The sequence below is a fragment of the Amphiura filiformis genome, chromosome 8, assembly GCF_039555335.1.
Source record: "Amphiura filiformis chromosome 8, Afil_fr2py, whole genome shotgun sequence".
In the NCBI taxonomy this organism is placed as follows: Eukaryota; Metazoa; Echinodermata; class Ophiuroidea; order Amphilepidida; family Amphiuridae; genus Amphiura; species Amphiura filiformis.
The window spans coordinates 70260819-70287878 of record NC_092635.1 but is presented as its reverse complement, the minus strand read 5'-3'; the positions used below and the strand labels follow the sequence as shown (position 1 = coordinate 70287878).

The window sequence follows — 27060 nt, the reverse complement described above, 5'->3', positions numbered from 1 at the left end:
GGAACCTGAGAGCACGTCAGACACTAAATTGCATTCTGAATACGAGGAATGTCCTTTTGACATTTTTTTAAAGTTTTTTGACATTTGCGATATTATACAAATGCAAATTTATTTAAAGTTGACATTTTTGCAATTTAACCGTTCTCGAAGTAAACAAAATGTGTACTTAAAGTGTATGTAGCTGGGAGGAAACCTGACCATGATAGGAAAATTTTGACCTTTTGTATTGAAGATATACATGAAGTTTCATTAAAGACCTAGAAATTTTAGGTCCCACAAAAAATACTTTGCAAAGATGGATGTTCGAGCCCTTAATTACCAAATTCATTTCAAACCAAGAATATACTTGTGACTTGGTGTAAATTGGTAGTATCATCAACACAAAAGGCGGATGACGTATCTTTTCTTGTAAAAGATCCACTTGGTGTTTACTATCCAACATGCTATTATACTGATAAATTAAATATGCCAAATTGCTTTTATCGGAATGTACTCCTGGGGTAATACGCACGTGACTTCAACTGTATACTATCCGACCTCGCTCAAAACAATACCTCTTGGACGATAATGCAAATTTTTTTATAGGGATTTTGCTTACGATTTAGGAGATTTTGTTATTTACAGTAAACAGGCAGTGAAATTTACCAGTCATATAAGTCTATGTAATGTAAAGATTCATTCAGTCATTTTGCACAGTTTGAAAAAAACCCAAAAAACATTACTATTTTTGTATCAATTTCTTGTTCATTTCTATCATTCAGATGGTAATTAATTGTAGGCTATTGACCCTTGGCATGGTCATATCAAATATGGTTCTTATTGCAAAGGGAATATGTGACACGATCTGGTCCATGGGGGCCAAAGGCGGCAAATTTGAAACTGAGATAAAGGTAAAAACAATAAAATACATAAGAAAATTTGGCCCCCATGGACCAGATCATGTCACATTATGTTGTTTACACCATGCTTTAAATACTGAGTAATGACTTGAAAATTATTTTTCCCTCAACCTTAATGTGATTATGTGTATCAAGTAGTCATTTACTTTTAATATCTTGAAAGTAAAATTTAAGCCAAAAAATATATCCTCATTTCCCATATCAGTCACATGATCAGTCACATGATCAGTCACAACTTTGTTTACATTTTAGATTACTTGTGATGTATTCCATTTGCTATCAGTTATGTTTGACTTTTTGTTGTTGTTATTTTATATAAAAAAAAAAAAAATTTTAAATTAGAAAAAAAAACCTGGAAGGACAATATCCTTTTTGCCTTTTGAATGATAAAATATAGGGAGAAATGATTTTTGTAAAAAACCCATGAAATTATCCCTCATTATGTCCATCTTTGTAAACAATTTATTAAATGAAATGCCTTGAATTAAGTTTGGTCTATTAATTATAGATCAAACAAGTCCATGCCAAATTTGAGGTGTCATTGCAACAAATATGTCGGTAATTTGTACACAAAACTCCATGCCAAATTTGAGGTGTCATTGCAACAAATATGTCGGTAATTTGTACACAAAACTCCATGCCAAATTTGAGGTGTCATTGCAACAAATATGTCGGTAATTTGTACACAAAACTCCATGCCAAATTTGAGGTGTCATTGCAACAAATATGTCAGTAATTTGTACACAAAACCAGTAGGAAAATCTTGCGTCATTCTTCTTAATTATTGAAAGGAATATGTATGTGGTTTTATTACTGGGTATAAGGGATGGCTTGGAAACTCAACTGCCAGTCGACCACGGACACCCTGTCAGGTGCTGGTGGTCAGTAGACGGTCAGGTTTTGGCGCCATCCCTATGTAAATGGTCAGAAGCATGACATGCTTTTGCAAAGTAACACTGAGATACCAAGACTGAATTTTGAAATATTCTTTTCAGCATTTGCATTGTGTATTTATGTTGCCCCCAATCTCACATTTTTATCCAAATTTGAACGTAGTTTCTGTCTGTAAAAGTTGGAACTTTGACATGATGAATTTGATAATGAAGTCCATGGAAATGAGTATTGGGCCTACTGCTTGCTGATAGTTTGAAAATACTGTGCTTTTTTTATTCCGATGGTGCACTATAGTTTGTTGTTGATATGACAATGTGTATTTTGTTTGGTTCCACTTTAATTGTTAGTATATCAGTAGAGATATTTTTTTCTTAACAATTTGAAGTTCTTAATTTCAAGTGTTGTGTTCATTTAGATATATTACAGATTTATTTCAAATTTCAATTAATTGTCCAGTTGCCTTTGAATAATAATAGCATTTGTCATGGAGAAGAAAAAAAAAGGAGAAATTAATGATTTTGATATGATATTTGATTAATAATTGTAAGTGGCATTGATGCTGCTATCATTGTAGGAGATGGACTGAGAAATATTCCATGTAAATGTAATTGACCAGTTATGCTCAATATACCCAGCTGTGTTTTTTTTATTATTATGAACTTCCTATTAGGGTCCAAGCTGACAACACACATGTCTGTGGGTAGTCGGATATGAGAGAGAAATTGAGCAAGAGAAACCGATTGCGAAACAATTGATCTACAGGTCACACACAGAATACTTAGTCTCTGTTTTAGCTCAACAGTATTTAATTGCACAAGTCAGTACAGGCTGTATCAAAATGATTGGTACCGATGCATGAGTAATTTTTTTAAAAAGATTATAAATACATGATTTTTGTCTTGATTTAAACATGATGATGATAAAACGTGTTTAAAAGAAACGCTTATCATTTCTTGACCATCTGATTAAAACAAAATAATATAGGTGTCACACATTAGCTGCCATAATCGTAATTATTGGAAAAATGCAATGGGATTGGGACACCAAGTCTGATCATAAAGAAATAAAGTCCTTTCTAATTTCGAAACAGAATCTTACTCAACTTGGCATTTTTAGCAACATTAATATTCAATCGAAATTTCCACTAAATGACGGCATTGTGGTCAAAATAATGCGGGTAATTTGGGAATAGACAAGTACCTATCATTTTGATACGGCCTGTTCCAGAAGCAGTGATACACTTGTGGATTGTTGAAGAGATTAGACAAAATAGAGAGAAATTGGCTATTCCAATAAAAATTAACACTCCCCTGTGGAAGACTGCACTTCATTCTCAATTCCAGTTGAATATGTAATCAATCAGTGGATTTTTCACTATTTGATGTTAAAATCCAAGGCAGAAAAGTGTTTAAACTCCAAAATGATTTTTTATACAAAAAACAATTCTTCCTCAAGGGGTGTGAGGGTTTCAAGTGGAATAGCTAAATGAGTCACCATAAGTTAACACAGTCCAATTTAACTAATGTCACAATGTTCATACTACACTATTATTGTAATATTAATGTATTATACTTGATGATTTTCATGTAAATACATAATACCTCTAATTGGCTGTTTTATTTCTAGCTGAATCTCATGATGACATTGTAAAGGTGAACGATGATGGCCATAAATTGTATATATGATGGATTAAATTAAAAAACTCTTGAGAGCTTGGAAAATAGAAAATACTTTGTGTGATGACTGTCATTTTGGTTTTCAACTGCATGATGAGTAGGACCTTTTTTTTCTATAGTTGCCAGACTAGACTCGCCTCTATGATCACTATCTCACATGGTGCAAGAAAGACGAAATCGTGAAAGTCCATTGACCGCGTTGCCTGACCTCAGGTGGGGCGATTAGTTGACTTTTGCGGTCAATCTTTTTTGAGCGAGCAGAGTCTGCATGAATATAGTTGGTTACTAAGAAAAAACAGGACTATTCGTCGGACTACTCACAGGTGGCAAAACAAGATTGTTAAAATAAAAACACATTTTCAGCCGCTTTTGGTTAGTCAAGTTTTATTATAAAGTTAAAAATAATTATTATTAGTGGAGTCGGAATATAGTGCGTGAATTGAGACAAAGAAGTTTTGGGGATGATTTTGTGCTGAACAAGAATTTTTGGGTCAAACCTCGGGGAAGTGTGGGGAACCCTGTAGAGGGCGTTTTTCAAAATGACCACCAAAATAAAGTTCTCCTGTGGGTTGAATTGACGAAAGTTTTAGTTTTTATTCTTGGTAATCAAAAGGCTATGGAGACACATAGAAATGCCCAAAGAAATTTCATTTTGGTGCATCTAACAGCAGTGTTGAACAGGATGAGTTGTTTAGAATGTTTAATTCACATGTGTGCCCAAGCACGAGGGCGCTATTATTCAAAATGGCCACCAAATAACAATCTCGAACGTAAAATATAGAAGGTAAATTAGACCAAAATCATGTTTTTCTTACAGCTTTTTGGAGAGCAAAAAACCATTTACAGGGCATATTTTTTCAGAATTGCCTTAGATATGGGTTTTCTCTGCATAGAAGCAATATATTAGTACTTGCGTAAACACCAAAATGCCTAAAAAAGTCACTTTTGGTACAAAAGCCCACAATTACACATTAAGAGTTTCTAACACAAATGTTGAAATGAGTCGTTTAGAATATTTTATTTACATGTGTGCCCAGTACAAGAGGCACTATTGTAAATGTCCGCCAAATTCCCAATAAATAAAGTTCTGTTACGTAAAATAGTCCACAATAAGAATTGTAAGAGCTAAATAAACCGATGGCATAGACCCATTGATGGATGACTTTTCTTTAAAATTGAGCCCTTTTATAAATTGGATATTTGAGGCATCCTAATTAATTTAGGATTAATGAAGATTCTGTTCCCCTGTTTAATGTTTGAAAGTTGAATGTAATTGCACGCACAGTATTATTGTTATACTGTTTCATCCCTATAATAAAAGCACAGTTACGTAACATCTGAACAAAAAAAGGTTACTCCATATTACAAATGTACTTCCAAATTAAAGAAGGTGTTACCGGTGTTGGGAGGATTTATATTCATACCGCCTTTCTGTCAACAATTTACAAACGTTTTTGTGGATCTGGCTTAGAAGAATGTGTTGTTGCAGCTGGAATCATTGAGTCAGGATTGGTATCAGAGCAAGCTTTGAGAGGAAAACATTACAAGAGAGCTTTACGTATTGATAAACTTGATTTTGAATGTTTTGTGTGGCTAGTGATTGCAAGAAGACCCATGTCACTCCAAGTTTGCAACATATAATAGAGAAGATAAGAGATGAGCCAAATGGGGAAATGTGACAACTACTCGTTGAAGATGTCCTGAAAAAGTCGTGAGTTAAAGGAGTTTATCCACACTGCATTTGAAGAGATCAATTTATGATCCATGATGCTCTCAGAACCCAAAACTGGTGCAATAATTTAACAACTGGTGCAGAAGAATCCCACTTCATATGCCATCAACATGAAGATACCAGGCTTTTCTTCCATGGCGGGTGGGCGGGTTAGTGTAGTGTTCTTCTCACTCGCTTCTCACCACTGTGGCCGGGGTTCAATTCCTGCAGTGCCACATGTCAGTTTGGTTGCCGATCCATGCTTGTCCTGGCAGGTTTTTTCGCCGGATGCTCCGGTTTTCCTCCTGCATCTAAAATCGGACCTCTTCCCATATCCCTGTCCCGTCATATCCGGATGGCATCCCTTGAATTTAATTGCCTCTGAGCACTATTGGGCTTAGCCTGGCTTCAGCAGAATGTTATAAAAATGCGTCCAATGTACAACAGGAAGATACTTCAATTACCATAGATGCTGAAAACACTGATGTTGTCATTGCTGCACATGTTTCTCACCACATACAAGGATTCTTAGGCACCAATTGTTAAATTAATGCACTTGTCCTTCAAGGTGTAGTGTATTACATCATTGGAAGCAAATAAAGACAGCATCTAAAATTCGGTCAGGATCAAGCACTGGAGCCTTTCTTCTTGTTTGTTGTATAGAATTTCTTGAAGAAATTGTTGAATCCTTGAGCTGATGACGCTAGATTCTCTCTCTTCGGAAACACATTAGGAATGCCTTTGACGAAACTTGAGCATATGCGTCTCCGATGCTCACTGTCTTTGATGTTATGAACATCATATCTATCATTGATCAGATGGAACTCAGTCGCGTCACGTGTGTGGATGCCATCTATGTATTGTATTATATCTTAGCTTAATCGCCCTATGTGTGATGGCTTTCTCTGTCTTCCTTACTGGTGAATAGAATCCCCAAAGAAATTCCATTCCAATAATGGAATTCCACTTCTCAAATTAGCATCTGGTTGAGGTACTAAATGTTCAGGCATGTGAACAGCTTCGATTTTACGTTCTTCCTAATACCATTGTTGGTATTGAACAATGAGTGTGGGATATCTGTTGGACAACATATACCATAACCTCCTGCATGTTAAGGGCTTTCTCATTTGTGCCATCACCACCAATTCCTTCATTGCCTTACTTTCCATTGGAACTGTTTTATTTACATGTCTGTCTTTGAGTCGTTCAGTTGGTGGGTTTCCAAATGAATGACGTTTATTAAGCGACATTCTGTCTTTCAGCAGCTTCTCATGCGTTAACACCCTTTGCTTGTAAAATGTGGTCACCAACTCTTCACCCTTCTCTTTGGCAGTGTTGAAATCCTCAATTAGCTTAATGGGTGGCATTTTGCCAGATTCCGATGTGCTGAAAGTTACGTTGTCAAGATCCCACAGGTTATTTTCCCATTTTGTAAGGCTGGTCTCTAGATCTTGGATGCCCTGTTTATCCTTGGTAATGCTTGATCTTGTATTCTCACTGTGAAGTTTCTTACTTCTTTGCACATCAGATGCATTATGTAGTGTTTCTCTCACTTTACGAATCCTGTTTGTTGTTCTTGCATTTACCAATGCCTCTATCTTTGCTACTCCAACCCACCCACCTTTCAACTTTTGAGTACTAGTTCATCATGACTTCAATCCATAGGTATTGCAGAACATGGGCATGCTGTCAGCAAGGTTGAAAAAAGGCCATCTGCCATCTCTAATGAACTGGGCCCAATCTTCATTAAGGTTACACATAGTTGACCAGAATACCATCATATAACTGAAGATTGTTATAGACAGCCATCCATGGTTACAGCAGACGTAGTGACTGTAGATAGGAATCCCAGTTTTGAGTTCTGAGAGCATGATAGATCATAAACAGGATTTCTACCATTTCCAGATAGGCCACCCAGAACCTTGCCAAAGTCTGCAGCATTGATCTCTTCAAATGCAGTGTGGATAAACTCCTTTAGGACATCTTCAACGAGTAGTTGTCACATTTCCCCATTTGGCTCATCTCTTATCTTCTCTATTATATGTTGCAAACTTTGAGTGACATGGGTCTCCTTGCAATCACAAAACATTCAAAAACAAGTTTATGAATACGTAAAGCTCTGTTGAAATGTTTCCCTCTCACAGCTTGCTCTACCGATCCAGACTCAATAATTCCATCTGCAACAACCCATTCTTCCAAGCCAGATCCACAAAAACGCTTGTAAATTATTGTTAACAGAAAGGCGGTATGAATATGAAATCCTCCCAACACCGGTAACACCTTTTATTTGGAAGGGTTTTCATTCTTGAGTAACTATTTTGTTCAGACTTTACATAACATTGTCTTCAATATTAAAAGTTAATAGGGATGAAACAGTATTATAGATAACAATATTGTGCGTGCAATTACATTCAATTTTCAAACATTAAACACAGGAACAGATTCTAGAATCTTTAATAATCCTAAATCAACTAGGATGCCTGAAATATCAAATTTATTATAAAAAGGCTCCATTTGAAAGAAAAATCACTCATCAATGGGTCTATGCCATTGGTTTATTAGCTCTTACAATTCTTATTTTTGACTATTTAACGTAATAGAACTTTATTTATCGGGAATTTTGCAACCATTTTAAAGAATAGTGCCTTTTGTACGGGGCACACAAGTAAATAAAATATTCTAAACGACTCATTCCAACACTCATGTTAGAACTCTTATTAGTGTGTAATTTTGTGTACCAAAGTGACCTTTTTAGGCATTTTGGTGTTTACCTAAGTACTAATGTATTGCTTATATACAGAGAAAACCCATATCTAAGGCAATTCTGATGAAATGCGCCCTTTAAGTCCACAATAGGTAAATGTGTGGTAGTGAATTTGCTCTCAATGAGAGAAGACACAACTTATTTTGCTCTGAGTTTGCTGTCTTTGTTTGCTACTTATTTCAATTTGAACTTGCCTTCAATTTTTGACTTGAATTTGTTTTTAAACTACAGCATGTAGTTCTTGTTGTTTGCTATTTTGTTGTCTGTCCCTGAAGAAGAGCAGTTTATCTGCTCGAAACGTCGGTTGTTTTTTGTCTGTTTAGTGTTTGACTGCTATGTACACAGTGATTTTCATCACTTCCAATGTACTGTTTTCCTGACACTTTTGTGGGCTCTGGAATTGGCAATTTTTGGCCATCGAACTTTGCCTGTTTTGTGCCTACTCTGGATGTTTGGTTTAGCGTGTCTGTTTATATGCACAGTGATTTTCATCACTTATAGTGCAGTTTCGTATTACCATTGATCCTTGTTGTTTTTGCAGGTTCAGCACTTACTTCTGTGGGCTTTGGAAATGGTAATTTTTGGCTATCGAACTTTGCCTACTTCTTCTGCCTACATTTGCTGTTTTTGTCCCCCTGCATACTGTCTAGTCTGCATTTTACTTGTTTCCCCACATCAAGTTGGTGTACCTTGCTTTTTTTCTTTCCAATAGGTAAATGGTTTATGCTCTCATAAACTTCCAAAAAGCTGTGAGTAAAAATCAACATGATTTTTGGTTCAATTTACCTTCTATATTACTAGTTTACGTTTTAGATTGTCATTTGGTGGCCATTTTGAATAAATAGCGACCTCGTGTTTGGGAACACATGTTAATAAAAACATTCTAAACAACTCATCCAGTTCAACACTACTGTTAGATGCTTCTATTAGCGCATAATATTTTGCTTTTGCACCAAAATGAGCTTTCTTTGGGTATTTCGGCACTATTTTGAAAAAAGCGCCCCCTACGCTCAACTTTGGATAACAATTTGTATCTCCATAGCCTTTTGATTACCAAGAATAAAGAAAACTAACCTTTTCGTCAATTCAACCCACAGGAGAACTATTGAGAGCTTTATAACGTTATGTAACAGTATTTTGGCGGCCATTTTGAAAAAACGCCCTCTACTGAGAGTTCCCCACATTTCCCCGAGGTTGGACCCAAAAATTCTTATTCAGCACCCTTGAATAAACAAAAAAAATCCTCAATTCGCGCACGGGAATCCATATTCCAACTCCACTGTATATAATTTGTCTCAAAATAAGTTATCAAAAGATCCATACAGCATAAATTGTAAAATATAATTCATTGATGCTGAATTTGTATTGAAGTGTCCCTAATTCATTCCAGAGTGACAAATGAAAAACAACCACCTTATGACACTGTAAAAGTGTGTACAGCAAGTTTGGGCTCTTACTTTTTCAGTGCCATTGGAGTTCATTAGATGGCGGTTCATTTTGCATAGGACTCTCCAATGATTTGGGCACCCCGATATATTAATTCCATCATCTACAAGCTAAGGTAATACTTATATTTTAGGAGTAGCTTATATCGTTACAGGCATGAGAATGATCATCCATGAAAAAACGTGAAAAGTTTGAAAAAGCGCATGAAATGAGGCTAAAAAGGCCAAAAACAGGCTGAAATTAAAAGAAAATGCGGAAATTTGGACCACGAAAAAAGCAGGAAATCCTGCAAAAGCAGGAAAATTCTCATGCCTGTGATTCAGCAGACAGCAGATTTGTCTTTATGTTAAATTCATGTTGCACAAAAATACTTATGAATTTAGAGAACATGGGATCAGCGCTTTAGCTCTGAGGGCAGCATATCAATTTTTTAATGGTGATCATCGTTGGCTTTGCTGCGCTGCACTGTTAGCTAACCCTGTATGCCGCCCTCTTTGGCTTAATTATCTTGCTGAACACCATCAAAAAATTTATGCCACCAAAGAGCTGAAGTTCTCCAATTTAACAAAAAGATTTGGCTGTCTGCCATACTCATAACGATATAATATCTGATGCCCTACATCTTCCTTCAATTCAGCCAATTGCTAGCACTTCGTATAGAAAAAAACATGATGGTTAGGGCTTTATTTAGTTGTAGGGTCCCTTTATTATTAGTATTAATAATTGGCGACTATTACCACTAACAATTAAGTTGTCCGAAGAAAGATTGAAACCCAATTTTACACAAATAATTAAAATTGGGTTTTTTTATGTGTCCGAAAGCCAATTTGAAGTAAAGGCCTGTTACTAAAATCTAAGCTGACCACATTTTTACAGACAAAAACTTCTTATCTCTGAAGAACAATGCATGTTCCATTAATACTGTATACATAAAAATAATATTTGGAGCTTAATCACAAAAATTGCACAGGATTTTTCATGTCACCATACTACAGTAGGTTTGTACCAGTCTTATCAACAGGAGTATGGTAAAAGGTTGTATCTCCTATTTACATCTCTTGCAAGTTACTTCCTTTCTGCAATGGTTGAGGTTAGCTTTCTATTTGTGACCTGCTACCACGTAATGAGTGTAAAGTTCTTACAGGTGCACAGCAAACAAAGAACATCAACTCAGCAGCCAGGATATCCAACTCAAAAATATGAACTTGCAACTTTACGCTCATTTCATGGTAGCATGTCACATTCAACTCGCATGGAAAATGTTTGTAACATACAAAGATTAAAATAATGTCTTTTGCCATAGATAGGTTTTACGCCCCCCTGTATAGACCACTTGACATGCAACGTCATTGGTCGACAGTATGCGTGTGAATTATGGCAATTTCCATTGTTCTTTGCCCTGCAGTGTGCGTATGTATCGTAGTTTGCTCAGGGCACATGCATTTTAAATCACCCACCACATTTCATAAAGTACAAGAAAGCCACTGAACAGTGTAGTGGTTCGTTCAAGCATATCGATAGACGAGTCCCTTGCCTTTGTTGATAAACAATGATGTCAAGTGGTCTATAGGGCATGCTTTGGCACAAGAAAGAATCTTCCTCTTATTGTCTTTACAAGTAACATCCCTTTATCATTGAAAAAATGGTGAACTTTATAAATGATTTTACCAAACATGATTAGCCAAATCCATATGGATGCTTTTCTCTGTCCCTCCCTCCCTCTGCATTTCTCACATGAAAATACACTATAGTAGGAATTTCAACTGAATGAACACAGCTTTCAACAGCTGTACTCAATCCAACTGTGATCGTATCGCGTATTTCAAACTACAACGCGAACGCACGACCTTGGATACAATGCTAACCAATCATGTGTGTGTTGGTATGGTTGGATTCACTTCCACTTTACTCACGCACAGTCACACGAGCTGGCGTACATTGCGCAGTGTACGCAAACAATTGTCACGCTATTGAAAGCTGGGTTCATTCAATTGGAATTCCCACTATATAATCAAGATTTTTGTGATCAAAAAAGTATAATTATGATGCTGTTATTCTGATGTAATGAGATTCTCATTTGCGTTTGATAGTACATCTGAAAGTCCTAATCTGCATTGGTGTCAACTCCACGTCCATTGTGTCCATGTTAACGGGCAGAGGCATAGTATCTGGGGAAAATACACAGAGAAACAAAAGTCAAAAATCAGTAATTAATTTTCATTACAAAATCATTTAATATCGTTAAGAGTTTGGCAGAATGCCAAATAGCGATTTGTCTCTTTGTTGAATTCATGTAACGCCTGACTCTTGTTCTATAATTCATGAGAACTTATGCATAACATGTATTTAATAAGGAGCCAAATCAATATTCAGCCGGTAACAAACCAAAGTTTTTTTTGTTAGGAAGCTGACCCTGTAACTACATCCCTCTTTAACGTACTTAGTTTGAAATGTTGAAAATTCCAACCTGTAAGATCAACTTTGACCTATATTTTAACTAGATATTTACAATTACAAACTTAGTAGGACTTTTTACCCCTCCCACTAATGGAAGGATTTTGTTTATAGAACGTCATCAAATCTTTGATTTGTTCCTATACAACCGTTTCAAGTTTTCTATATTGCAAAACTATGCCTTCTATTTCTCCTATTGTGAACTCAATGCCTTCTATTTCTCCTATTGTGAACTCAATGCCTTCTATTTCTCCTATTGTGAACTCAATGCCTTCTATTTCTCCTATTGTGAACTCAATGCCTTCTATTTCTCCTATTGTGAACTCAATGCCTTCTATTTCTCCTATTGTGAACTCAATGCCTTCTATTTCTCCTATTGTGAACTCAATGCCTTCTATTTCTCCTATTGTGAACTCAATGCCTTCTATTTCTCCTATTGTGAACTCAATGCCTTCTATTTCTCCTATTGTGAACTCAATGCCTTCTATTTCTCCTATTGTGAACTCAATGCCTTCTATTTCTCCTATTGTGAACTCAATGCCTTCTATTTCTCCTATTGTGAACTCAATGCCTTCTATTTCTCCTATTGTGAACTCAATGCCTTCTATTTCTCCTATTGTGAACTCAATGCCTTCTCTATTTCTCCTATTGTGAACTCAATGCCTTCTATTTCTCCTATTGTGAACTCAATGCCTTCTATTTCTCCTATTGTGAACTCAATGCCTTCTATTTCTCCTATTGTGAACTCAATGCCTTCTATTTCTCCTATTGTGAACTCAATGCCTTCTATTTCTCCTATTGTGAACTCAATGCCTTCTATTTCTCCTATTGTGAACTCAATGCCTTCTATTTCTCCTATTGTGAACTCAATGCCTTCTATTTCTCCTATTGTGAACTCAATGCCTTCTATTTCTCCTATTGTGAACTCCAAAGTTTGATTGAAGCCCTCTTGGGCTATTCTAGTTGAAATCTATACAACCCATATGAAAGACATGACCTTAACCCTATTCTATTACCCCCCACAAAAGTGGTATATTTGAGTGGTGTGGAGGTATCATATTAACTACTGCGTTGCAGTGTTATTGATTGGGTAAAAACCAATAAGTGGCATACCATTGGCGAGCTTGGACTTTAAGCTTTTAGAAAAACAAGTTTAATATTTAATTATGTAAATATTATGCAAATTAGCTCATGAATAATTAATGAGCTCATAGCCATATATGATCAAAAAATTATTTTCATTTACAATTTTGAAGTGTATGAGTACATCAATGTGGCATTTTTATGCAGTTTTAAATACACTGCCGTGTTTCTACATATAATAAAAAGAAATCCGAGTTACTTTGGACCATATTTAAAAAGTTTATGGACATTTTTGGGCTATTTTTAGGGCAAAATTTGGCCTTAAAATGGTCAAAATATGCAGGTTTCCAACATTTTAAACCATTTTATGATGTGTTAATGGTAGTTATATTAGGAAAAAAGGTGTTTTGTTGATAGAGAAGTGATAAATTACCAAAACTGTTCCAAAGATAAGACCTTATTTGTGTAAATAATTTTTTCACATGCATATTAAGCCATTTCGTGCCATATATTGATAGGGGGTAATAGAATAGGGTTAATCTCCTACACAGGGGGTGTGAATTTCAAATGAGGTTGCTGATTTGAAATCTACACCCCTTGTGTGAGAGATAATAAGATCAATTCATCAATAAGGGGATGTGGATTTTAAATGGATAAACCTATTGAGGAACACAAGGTGCTGTAGAAGTTGGTATTTTCTGCTAATTTTTTTTTATTACACATCATCTTGATTATATAATAATCATTATGATTGATCATAACCGTGTCAAACAGCTTACTATAAATCATCTCTATCTAATATGTGAAATACTTCAGGCGATTCGCCGAGCACAAGAAGCGATCACGCTTTTATATTGTTTTATTCTGTCAAAAGAGGGCAACATTACTAATTTTTTAGCAGTAAAAGTTTTATACATGGATTCTACTTGACAATATGCCATGATCACACCAAGTATGCGATCCCACCACCTGGAAATCCTGTAGGATATTATACAGCAATAGGTGATTGTGATTGTGCATAATCATGGCATAATTTATCAGTGAAGGCCACCCTTACTTGTACCATACCTGGTGATTTTACTGCCTAGTACCACTCTGTCTGAAGTGAAGTCAAAACCCATGTACCACTCCCATGTCCCACTCCAGACATAACTAGTCACATGGGAGATTACTTGTCCCACCCTCTAGTATATACTTCAAAAAGTAAACAAACCCACCCAAAGAGATGACCTGCTCCAGACATAACACATGACATGGTAGACTACTTGTACCATCCTCATAAACAGGTGTGCCAAGAGAGTGGTCCTTGTTTTCAATTAAAATTTTCCAGACAAGGTTATGTAACCTCACAAGAAGGTTTTCATTTGGGTGTATACTTTAAGGACACAACCATGACCTCAGCATGTTTGTAAACATAGATTGTCAACATACAGCATTTAGTGTAATAAATAACATGTGTTGGCCAGACAGTGGTCTCTTTTGCCATGTATCACTCTGGGCTGGTACAAGTTACTTATTCCACTCGTGGCCTGAAGGCCACTCGTGGAATAACTATTACTTGTGAGTTGGCTTACAAGTAAGTCCCATGTGGACACACACTCGCAAGTAGTGTAATAATTTCATTGCTAGGTCGAAATTAAGTACTTTCAAAAATAGGCTACCGTCTAAACACACCTAATATCACCTCTAGAAGAATAGTTGAGTAATATTTATACAAAGCAAATGCAGCTTGACTTACTTGGTGGAGTTGGTGTACTACTGTCTGTTGTTTTCCATTGCAATCTTGTAGCATCTTTCAAGGCAACATTGGCTCCGAGAGAAATTTCAGTGATACCGGTGATGTCGAAGCTTTTGAACAAGCCCTACAAATGCAAAAAAAAGTTTATAGGAAAGTTGGATTGAAACTTTCACTGGTGTGCTTATCAGTGTGGCTTTAGAAACTCGAGGCTTGATCTTTGTATTTGACAATAATGCATGAATTAGGGTTACTCCTTCATGTAATTTTACACAAAATTAGGATTAGGATTATGGTTAGAATTAGGCTAAGGGGTCAGGTTTGGCTTACACAAAATAATTACATGAAGGATAGACACAATTAGTGTATGTGTGGCTAGTTTAGCTGAAGAACAACCTCTAAACCTCCCCCTGGGCAGGGGAGCTAAAATTGAACCAAAATGATGTAAAAAAAGCACAGGAATTTTCAAGCAAGTTTGAAAAGATTTCATACACTCCTAGATAGTGAGAACCAATCAGAGCAAACGTTAGTAAAAAACTAGCTGTGCATAAATATTGTAGAATTGCATGGGCGCGCGCACTCCGTGTAGTATGCGCTGTGCTTTCGGACGCATTCATTTTTCTTGTGAGTGGATGCATTTATATTTGCTTGCATTTTCCCTACATATTTAGTGACAATTTTGTTTTAAAAATAGCAAAAATCATGGAATTGTTTAGTAGTGTATGAAATAGATTAATAAATGTGTATCCCTTGTTACTCGAGAAAATAATGCATTTGTACTGAGATGTTGATGCGTCTAATGCACTCCCTCCTTCGGGGCTTGTGTATTAGATGCATCAACATCTAAGTATGCGTTCATTATTTTTTACAATTTCACTCCCATTGGGAGCAGCAGAGCAGCATGATGACAGCATACAAGTACCAACTGCTCAATTCCCATATTTAATACTCCCTGCCTACCTTGAGACTGACAGTTGCATTCTTTGAGAGGTCAGCATCTTCGCCTTTCGCAAACTGATGTTCTAAACGAATGAGGGCAGTGTTGTCATCCCATAACTCAAGTGTCAGTAGGTGAACATTAACTGGCAAGTCCTTCATCAATAGGGTTTCCTATATGGAAATAATCAAGAGAATGGTGATAAATCATTGTGTGCAAGTCCAAGACCACCGAGTGGTAGCAGGCCTTCCCCCCCAGTCAGAACACAAAAATCACAGTAAAACCCACTATTTTGGGCAAAAAATGCCGAATTTTAAGGAATTTTACAAAGGTCTGTCTACTCTCAGTCACTTTCTTTTGTAGTGGGCTCTAATAGTAATACTTCCTATTTTCTAAAATCAAAGAGAGAAATATAAAAACTAATTCGCACCTAACGTCCCTGTCAATCAAGCTATGTGGATTGTGATTGGTTACAATGATGTAACTATGGTTACTCCCTATCGCACACAGTTACCGTATTCATTCCAATAAGCGCCCAGAGTGCTTAACAAAGTCACTTTGGGTGGGCACTTATTTTTTACCTGGTTTGCCTAATTTTTTCATAAGGGGTGTTTATTAGAGACAAATTAACGTATGTTATAAAAGGGTCCTGAGACGTTCTAGTAGCTATTCTGATGCAGAAAACGTATTGCAAGTTTACACCAGACTTGTAGCCCTCCAGCTATTTCACTGTATTGATGTCTATCTGTTACTTCAACATTAATGATACCCTTTAGCAAATTGAAAATACCCTGGGTGGGCGCTTATTGGGGAATGGGCACTTATTGGAACGAATACGGTAGTTTGCATCTGATATCCCCTGTCAATCAAAGTCTGTTTGTTCCCTGATTGGTTTCCCTAGCATAACTTTAGGCACCTCCCTAGTTGCACTATGACAACTAATCACGGGCCACACAGAGTTTGATTGATAGGAAAGTCAAACATGAACCAGGTTTTTTTAAAATTTATGTCTATTATTATAAAACTAGAATAAGTCCCATATCAATATCTGTTTAAATAAAAGAAAGCGCTTCTTTAAGAAGATCAACTCACTGATGTCTTATATTTCGATGCCCAATCCGATTCTCCTTGTGCGAACATCAGCGAGGGCGCCATAAAGACCTGTTCCCCGATGGTACGATGCATCGCAGCCGCCATGCCAGGAATGGAGAGTGTAACAAGATGTTTACCACGGATCATCAGACCATCCCCATATTGGCCCGTCTCATTGAGAGGTTCTCCAACACCACGGCTGTCATCTTTGAGACAACGACGGTGTACCTTATTAAGAATAAGAAATGAACTATCATTTACATGTTGCTCTTATGCTCTTTATTACAGTATAAAATATGCCAATATATTTAAGATAATACCTAACAATTTGATGAAAGCAGGCCTGTTGCCAATTAAACAAGAATCTAACAAACAGGTCCACTTAAAAATGTCCAAGATTCATGAAGGTCCAAATTAGACAAATTAAGGGACCACTTTTTTTTTTTTTTGTTTGGACACTTTTTTGGGTCATAGAAAGGTCCACAATTGAAAAATTGAAAATCCTCTCCCTGCCCCCCCAAAAAAAAAAAAAAGTCCTGGCTATGCATCTGGATGAAAGGTTGTATGAGCTTTACCAAGTAAATCTGATTATTTGATATCTGAAGCCCTATATAAAATTAAAAAAAGAAAAAGAGCAGTGATTTATTGTGCACAGGCACAATGCCTAGACGTTGATCCACAAGCCTCAGCACACTTTACAGTCGTCGCTGACCACTACGGCCCCACATCATTCCATAAACCATTAAACAACAATTCAGGGACTTTGTTGCTTCAAGAGCGCACACCCTAGACATTCCACAAATAACCTTCGCAACCAGGATCAGCTCCCCAAGTTTCGTACGGGTTACAATGAGACAAATTAGCAATAAAGTTCCTTGTCCAGGGGAATTTCAAGCTAACTCAATTTTTTTCACGAGAGCGTACTAGGCACCGCCAGGGTTCGAACCTGCAACCTCTTGCACCATAGTCGAACGCCTTAACGATAGAGCGAACTTGATACCACTAAGGGTTTCCAGTTGGTTTCAGCCTTTGAATTTATAGACCACATTATAGAGCCCATTTTATTAAATATCAATATGCATCATAAGTATGGGAATTGATGACAAAAATAGCTCAAAGTGCACCTAACTTTACGATAGGGTTCTTATGATACAACACGGCTTCAAATCTTTATGAAATAATCCCTAGATATTTGTGCCCATTAGTTATCAGATTTATTTTGATGGCCAAGGAAAAAAATATGATTTCAAAATGATACCAATTCCATTACTGATAATTTCAATTTCATATGGGAAAGCACAATATTTTCACGGCATGAAATCTTCACAATATGAAGAGAACCAGCATTAATTTCAAAATAATACCGATTCCATTAATGATAATTTCAAAATATTCATTTGCATATGGGAATATTTTCACTGGATGAAATCTTCACAATACGAAAGGAATCCTTTTTTTGTGACATACAGGCAATGTTTGCAAAATTGATACATTTTTCTTGATTTTCGAATCCATATATGGGCTGTTCCAGTTGAAATCCACACTACTCCTGTGGAAGATTTTGAAAATATCTTCCATAGAGGGAGTATGTTTTTCAAATGTATTTGGTCAGTGTTAATCATTTTGAAACCCATACTCCCCCCGTGTTATAGCTTTACCTATATCTTACACAACTGGAGTGAGTTTTTTCAAATGGAAGTTACCAAATTGTCTATTCTATTCAAAACTCATACTCCCTTGGTGGCAGACTTTAGCTAAATCTTCCACAGGGGATGTATGGATTTTAAATGGAATAGCCCATTTCTTTCAATGAGTACACCTATACTTGTTGTGACCTACCATAAGTTCCATTGATCCATTCTTAAGACTAGCACCTCCTTGAGATCTATCATTCAATACTGTTAATTGCTTCTTGTCATCCTGAAACAAACAATACACACCATAAGAACAGTTTCAGATTTTATGTTTTTAGTCCTCTTTTACTTCAAATTCTATTCAATTTTGGTCAATTTTCAAAATAAAATTTACAATGTCAGGCACTACTCGTGGTTTTGTATAGGTTGATCCATTTTTAATTGTTTTCTAGCGGGGGGTACTTGGATTATTTTTCGGCTGAGCTTTTGCGGCCCGAGCTTCTGAAACCATACCCATTTCTAAGGGTAATTTACCGAAATTTACCCATATCTAAAGATTTGAGGTTGAAAATAGTAAAAGCAACATGTTTTCCCACATGTTTTTCACACAGAAAGCACAGAAAATCTAAAAGGGAGACCCATGTCTAAGGATTTTTTTATTCAAAACATAAACCCATGTCTAGGGATTATTCGTGGAAAACCTACCCAATTTGGCCGGCACATCCTCGTATACCCCCCACCCCCGGGCAAAGACCACATTTTGGAGGCAACCCCCATGCATGTCCCCCTGTGATACCACTACTGATTAACATACATATAATGGACAATGTTGTAGTATAATATTTACCATGATATATATCCTACTGTTAACTGGGTAGTAGTTGCCTGCCACAGGTTCAGTGTTATTGTATTTCCATGTATCTCTATGGTTCAACCTATTCAGATGAGAACAAAACAATGTCAATCAAAAAGTCAAATTGGGTGTGACACAACTTGCATGATCTGCACTACAAATAATTGGTTGTTTTATTTGTACAAAAAAACCCAGAATTTCAGTCTCCTACAGGAAACAAATCTTATCAGTTGCATATACATCCCTTTTTAAACGGGTGCGTGCCCCTCTGGTGTCAAAAAATAGAGAAGAGAAATTGGAGAAGAAGAGAAGAGAAACGCCTGTGTGCATGTGATTTTGACAAATTTAATCTCATATTTTACGATTTCAGCATTTAATAAAGCAAATTTATGCACATTTCACACAAATTTGTTCAAATTTAAACCATATTTTATCATTTCAGCTTCATATCTTATATTTACACGTTTCATGATCCTTTATTAGCTACCAAGAAATTTGCGCCCCCGGTTGCTGAAGTTCTGTATACGCGCCTGCTTATAGCTTTACATGTAATAGTAGTGTATTTATTTGATAACTTACTTTCTTTGCACCATTTCTCTTCCATTAGCATCAGTGTACACATACTCATCAGACATTATATCTGTGTCAAACCTACTGATGATCTCCTTGCCAAAATGATCTCTGCAATATAATGCATTGAGTATTATTATTAATAAAATACAAGTCATCGTTAGGCAGGAAAAACCTGTGTGTCATTGGCCCCTGAACATGTTTAAAGCAAAACCTCCTTGACAGCAGCATGGATACTGATATTGGACTCTGTCATTCTTGACATTTGCTTAAAAAGTTACCTTTTTTCAGAGTCTTGGTTAGCAGCGACGTAGCTTGCGACACCATCACGGCGTCTTCATTCAGCATCGGGTGGTCATGTGACCGGAGGATTGTAAACACTACGCTGAATGAAGACGCCGTGATGGTGTCGCAAGCTACGTCGCTGCTAACCAAGACTCTGAAAAAGGTAACTTTTTAAGCAAATGGACCTTGACCTTTATACACCTGGCATACTCACCCAACAGGTATTGGTCCGACTGTCCACTCAAACTCAACATACGGTTGTCCTTTATAGAGCCTGACTACTTGACTGAGCCATGGCTGGAATGTTTGATGTATCTCTTGGACAACATCACCCTGAACACAATCAAATTAGACTTTAAGTTAGCATATTCTTTCACTTTTTCTTTAAAATATCTTGTATCAGAAGTCATGTTTTGTTAAAGTTTTTAGCCTTAGCAATGCTGACTAACTGATCCTCTACCCAAACTACACATTGATAGTATCTCATATACCACAGAATTCCGTCTACAAGCATACATGCCTCTATATGCAAGAGATGAAAGGCAGATACCCTCCACTAAAACATCTGAGTTTGAGCAACCATTAATGATACAGGTGGCTGTACAAACATGTATTGTTATTAATCTGTTGCAATGTTTTTGTGAACAGTGTCTGCTTTTTGTCTCTTTTGTCATAAAATCCTCATTTAGAGCCATATATGCTTGTAGTCAGAATTCTAAGGAATATAAGAGCTCCATGCTTTTAGGAGAGAATCATATACTGGTCAAGTGTGTGGCTTCAGTCCCTGATTTTAAGGGTGGAAGAGGCTCAGCTGGTCAGCATCACAGAAAACCATCAGCATCACTTGCTCCATACCATTTAGTGTTGTTGAACAGTTTTTTGTTTTCCACATAAACATATAAGAACATTCATTCCTACGATATACTAAAATCTGACTTTTTATTAACTATTGCCCGTAATGGACGCAGCACTTACATGTACGCTAGTTGCACATTGCGTACTGCTTGACTGGCGCACACTTTTGTGAATTTACGCAAGCTGGACTTTATTGAATCGCGCTGTAACAAAAAACAAATAATTTTTGCCTATTAAAGGCCGAACAAACTTTAGTTATGGCAATTAACTTTAGTTATGGCAACAGACAGTAATTAATTGTTGTAATCTATTTCTATGTTACAACTTTTTCCATGCAAATCAAATACAGTAAGCCAAAAATTAAGGTACCAGTTGTGTTCACCCCAGTATATCCTAAATAAAGATAAGTATGTCAAAATTAAAGCCGATACCTGTACTCTTTAGCTCTGATTTAAGACCTTATTTGTTGAAATTGGTTGAGAATTGAAGAAACGGTGATCTAAAACCTAATGAAGAAACAAAATCAAAAGTTGCACTTTTGTGTTCTAATCAATGAAAACACGGCGCTAGTTTTAACGTGCTAATCAATGGAAGCACTGCCGTTGGTTCTCTTGTTTGTGAATGTGTTGTGTGCAAATCAATAGGGTTTGAAATGGAGCAAACTGCAACTTTTAAATGGCCATCTTCCTTAGGTATTTGGATCGCAGTGTTTTTATTTCTAGAACAATTTCAACAAATGAGGTCTTAAATTCGAGCTAAAAGATCTTAAGATGCAGCTATTGGCTGCTGGTTCCAATTATGACATATCTGTCTTAGTTTAGGATATACAGGGGGTGAACACAACTGGTACCTTAATTTTTTGGCTTGCTGTAGACAAACAAGGAAAAGGGAAGTAAATTGCTACTGATGTAAAATGTAAGATACAACCTTTGCCATAGTATGGCCATATGGGTGCGAAGTATTATTTTCTACTTACTGTAACCATTTTAATATCCACAGAATCTTTGAAGAGTGGGAATGCTTCACTTGAATTTGGTCTGAAGATGTATGCCCCCGATGCCTGGTGGCTAACATTGTTGCCAGTACTGCTATTGTACCAGTAGTATGACTGGGATACTTGTAGATTAGTGTTGGATCCAAGCTCAGTTATGGATTTCAGTAGGCCTGTGGTTCCGTCAAAGATCACTTGATAATGCTGGAGGCAATAAAACAGAAAAAATCAAGGATATTAGGAAGGGCTTTATTACATGTTGTACATTCAATTTAGTTCGCTACTATGTGTAACTGGAGAAACACTCAAATATGAAAGTATGAATTTTCACAGGAAAGGGGGGATATTTTGTAGTCTGCATCACATACTGTTGTATATCAAAAATGCTGCCTTGAGTGATTTTTTTAAATTACTGTCATCTTGTCACAATGTCTATGAAAAAGCATGCTGAAATATAATACATCAATATGAAATACAACAATGATAATAACAAGGCGGTTCTCGAACCACGAGTCTCGCCTGCTTTCGCAACCGCCTGCTTTTGTGATTACTTTTGGTAGAGGTAAATGAATTTGGCGGTTATCGGCTAGGCACGATTATCTGGCTGATGGTGACTGTGCCCACCAAGTTTCATGCCCATGCAACAGTTTTTACTAATTTGACCCCTGGTGACCCTGAAATGACCTTCCAAAACTTTGGCTCTAAATGTTGACTGTATCCACTAAGTTTCATACCCACACAACAGTTTTTACTAATTTGACCTCAGATGACCCCTGGTGGCCTTGAAATAATCTTCCAAAAATTTGGCTTTAAATGTTGACTGTACCCACCAAGTTTCATGTCCATCGACAGTTTTACTAATTTGACCTCAGATGACCCCTGGTGACCTCAAAATGACCTTCCAAAAATTTGGCTTTAAATGTTGACTGTACCCACCAAGTTTCATGCACATCCGATAGTTTTTACTAATTTGACCTCAGATGACCCCTGGTGACCCCGAAATGACCTTCCAAAATTTGGCTTTAAATGTTGACTGTACCCACCAAGTTTCATGCCCATCCGACAGATTATACTTATTTAACGTCAGATGCCCCCTGGTGCCCTTGAAATGACCTTCAAAAAATTTGGCTTGAAATGTTGACTGTACCTACCAAGTTTCATGCCCATACGACAGTTTTTACTAATTTGACCTCAGATGACCTCTAGAGGTCCTCAGTGACCTTGACCCACTAACCAATACAAACCGGTTTTGTCTCGGGTCAAGATGCACCCACCCACCAAGTTTGAGAAACGTGCGACTCCTAGTCTCCGAGAAAATAGGCGAAAACCAAAACTTTAATCAAATTTGTCACACACGCACACACCCCCACACCCACCCCCACACACACATACATACGGAAAAGTGATTATATAGTCTCCTGCCTTATCAGGCGAGACAAAAATCACAGAAGGCAGCCTTTTGAGATACGACAGTAGTGAACAGACAACGATTTTACCACTTGTATTTAGTCCTGGCCCTAGCTAGAACCCGGCCTACACCGGATAGGGTAGAGATTTTGACACTTGATTTGGGTTATTGGACCTTTGAGGTTAACGAATCACAGAGGTGCTTTTGCAAAGCGGCTGCTAATTCGAGAAATCCAAGATGATGCCATGCCATTTTGAAAATTTTAAATTTTAGTTTTCACTCAATATTCATGTGTAATACATCATTCTATAGGTTTTTGCATACAAGGAATCAATTTCTGACATTATTTTTATGATTGAAGGTCAGTATAACATGTTTACATTCAAAATGGCCGCCAAATGGTTGCCAAAAGATGGGGTTTTCATTAAAATGTATTTAGAATTCAATATTTTAACTTATTTGATGTTAAAATAACCATGGGTTGCTGATATTATGGTCAGTTGTCTATGTCATTTCTATAATCCTGGATATGTTTAACAATCAAAATGGCTGCCAAAATGGCATAAAATCGTCTTTTTCATTAAAATGTGTTACAGGAGTATTATGAAGTACCAGATTTACAATGAAATGGTGCCAAACATTGTGTTCTTTTGTATTCAAAGTATCTCTCTGGTAAAGGGGTAACAATATGACATCAGCATCAATTAATATGATCTCATGGGCATGTAAACATTCAAAATGGCCGCCAAAATGGCTGCAAAAACATGATTTTTTCATTAAAATGATATTTAAAACAGCATTTTAATAGATGTTGTGTTAAATATTTTCATTGAACGCTGATATAATGTTAAAGGAGTATTTCTATCCAAATTTCTTCCTGCTCATGTGTTTTTACATTCATGAAAGAAACCTAAACCCAAATTTTCATGCAAATCGGACATTCAGTTGGCGAATTATGGGCTATAACATATATTTCAATGGTCCATAGGATTGTGTGTGATACTTTCGTTGTCGACAGAATGAAATTCAAAATCGAACATTTCGGCCCGTTTCTCTAGATATAAATTATAAATGTATAAGATAAATTTGCAAGATTCCTTTTGCACATGATCATTATGCACCTAGTAAGGGAGACCGGGGCAGGTTGGCCCCCTTTTTCCCCACTTATCTGGAGAGCTCAGTTTGTGGATTAGGAGGCTCTCAATTTGATACTTGAGAGCTGTTTACTCTAGGTAAATGCTAACAAATTTATATGGCTCTGTGACTTATACAAAAGTTATAGTAGTTGTAGGAGAGAGCGAAAAGAAAATTAACCAGGCCGGGGCAGGTTGGCCCACCAAACGGGGCAGGTTGGCCCTCTATGCACAACCGTGTGTTATTGCCATATTTATTTCCAATAAAACATTCTAAAGTTACAACTGCGGTAAGATATCACCTATCATAGTTCTAAGATAATCAAAAATAAAATTCATTTTATGCCATCATGGGTCATTCTTGAGGAAATAGCTAAAATCAAGGAAATAACGTTAACCAATCATCTTATAAAACCCATAACGAAAAACTGAAAGGCTATGGATAACAATTGTAATTGACTTTTTTGTTCATTATTAACTATTCTGAGTGATGAATTACTTTTTATGTACAAATTCCCAATTATAAAGAAATATGATATTGAAATATTGCTATTTCCAGTCAAAAAGTGCTCAAATAGGACAACAATATAGATTTTTTTGTACTATACTCCGCCTTTGAACAATTTTATCCATGGAACTGACTAGTGTTGGTGTGTAAATTGTATTTTGCTTCATTTGACACAAAATGGGTGAAAATGGAGAAAGTATGCATAACTCTTGCCCATAAACACAATGGGGGCAACCTGCCCCAGCACAAGTGGGCCAACCTGCCCCATAGTCTATTTTTGTTTTCCATCAAATTCCGAAAAACAGAAACAGGATGGAAAGCTTTCAACTATATGGCATTTTAAGCAAGACCCATACCTTCCAGCAACTTACAATTTACATAGTGTATTATGTGCAACAATAGTGCTTTCTTTCTTTTCGTTTTTTCTCCAAAATGACCATGCAAGTAGTTTTTAAATTGATAATATTATGTCTCAACAACATGTAATTTATCTGATTTTTTAAGGAAATGGTGCCACATGAGTGCTTTCTTCGAGATCCAAAAATATCTTTGTGGCAGAAGGGTAACGTAAAATATGTCATTCAAAATTATCCCATGGGTAAGTTCAAAGAAATAAAAGTGACTCCCAAAATGGCCACCAAAATATTATTGTTTCATCAAAATCTGTTACAGCGACACTAGGTATCTGGTTTTCAAGGGGATGGTGCCATAAAAGGAGAGTATTTTCCCACATAATCATTATAGCATAGCAGTAATAGGAAAACAGCATGGACTTATGGGTAATTGGGCATGTTTAAAATTCAACTTGGCCACCAAAATAATATTTTGATGTTGAGTGTAACAGTCATTTAAAAGAGTATATTATATTCTTTTAAATGACTGTTACACCAACTTTCAAGATACCAGTTTTTACAGGAGATGTCATTTTTCAGCTTCATGGCATATGGTTAACATTCTGTCGTAAAATGATTCTGCCGGCATGCTCATACCAACGGGACCCCTTATATACTAGGTGCATAATGATCATGTGCAAGAGGAATCTTGCAAATATATTCCCTTTCCAGAGAAACCGCCAACATGTTCGATTTTGAATTTTATTCTGTCGCCAACGAAAGTATAACACACAATCCTATGGACCATTGAAATATACGGTATGTTATAGTCCATAATTCGCCAACGGAATGTCCGATTTGCATGAAATTTAGGATTTAAGATTCTTTTATGAATGTAAAACACATGAGCAGGAAGAAATTGGGATAGAAATATCCCTTTAACATTATATCAGCGCCCATGGAAATATTTAACACAACGTCTATTAAAATGCTGTTTTAAATACCATTTTAATGAACAAAATCATGTTTTGCAGCCATTTTGGCGGCCATTTTGAATGTTTACATGCCCATATGAGATAATATTAATTGATGCCGATGTCATATTGTTACCCCTTTACCAGAGGGATACTTTGAATACAAAAGAACACAATGTTTGGCACCATTTCATTGTAAATCTGGTACTTTATAATACTCCTGTAACACATTTTAATGAAAAAGACTATTTTATGGCCATTTTGGCAGCCATTTTGATTTTTAAACATATCCAGGAGATGATAGAAATGACATAGACGACTTATGCTTTGTTGTCACCATAATATCAGCATCCCATGGTTATTTTTAACATCAAATAAGTTAAAATATTGAATTCTAAATGCATTTGAATGAAAACCCCATCTTTTGGCAACCATTCAAGTGGCCATTTTGAATGTAAACATGTTATACTGACCTTCAATCATAAAAATAATGTCAGAAATTGATTCCTTGTATGCAAAAACCTATAGAATGATGTATTACACATGAATATTGAGTGAAAACTAAAATTTAAAATTTTCAAAATGGCCATGGCCATCTTGAACTCTCGACCAGCCGCTTTAAAAAAGCACCTCCGTGATTCTTTAACCTCAAAGGTCCAATAACCCAAATCAAGTGTCAAAATCTCTACCCTATCCGGTGTAGGCCGGGTTCTAGCTAGGGCCTGGACTAATTGTATAAATGAAAGCTTCAATAAACTGCATAGTTTGAAACTTTTACGCACACACATGTCCCTATTTTGCACAATTTACCAAAAAGGGTGTGTGT

General features: G+C 36.5%; 1 protein-coding gene and 1 long non-coding RNA gene across 2 annotated transcripts in view; one reads left to right on the top strand and one right to left on the bottom strand.

Moving 5' to 3' along the window:
* Positions 1-679: 679 nt before the first annotated feature.
* LOC140159406 (uncharacterized) lies at positions 680-3521 on the top strand. Its single transcript, XR_011859879.1, has 2 exons — positions 680-1434; positions 1609-3521. It is a non-coding gene; the product is annotated as an uncharacterized lncRNA (long non-coding RNA).
* A 7666-nt stretch (positions 3522-11187) lies between these two features.
* The window catches only part of LOC140159703 (lysosomal alpha-mannosidase-like), a 68715-nt gene continuing 52842 nt past the window's right edge, over positions 11188-27060 (bottom strand). Inside the window, exons 16-24 of the mRNA XM_072183199.1 lie at positions 21865-22083; positions 20248-20366; positions 19758-19859; positions 19173-19260; positions 18531-18611; positions 16692-16919; positions 15623-15772; positions 14666-14789; positions 11188-11558 (exon numbers count right to left, since the gene is read on the bottom strand). Coding sequence (XP_072039300.1) covers positions 11464-11558; positions 14666-14789; positions 15623-15772; positions 16692-16919; positions 18531-18611; positions 19173-19260; positions 19758-19859; positions 20248-20366; positions 21865-22083 — 1206 coding nt within the window. The 3' untranslated portion in view covers positions 11188-11463. The remainder of the gene's footprint in view (positions 11559-14665; positions 14790-15622; positions 15773-16691; positions 16920-18530; positions 18612-19172; positions 19261-19757; positions 19860-20247; positions 20367-21864; positions 22084-27060) is intronic.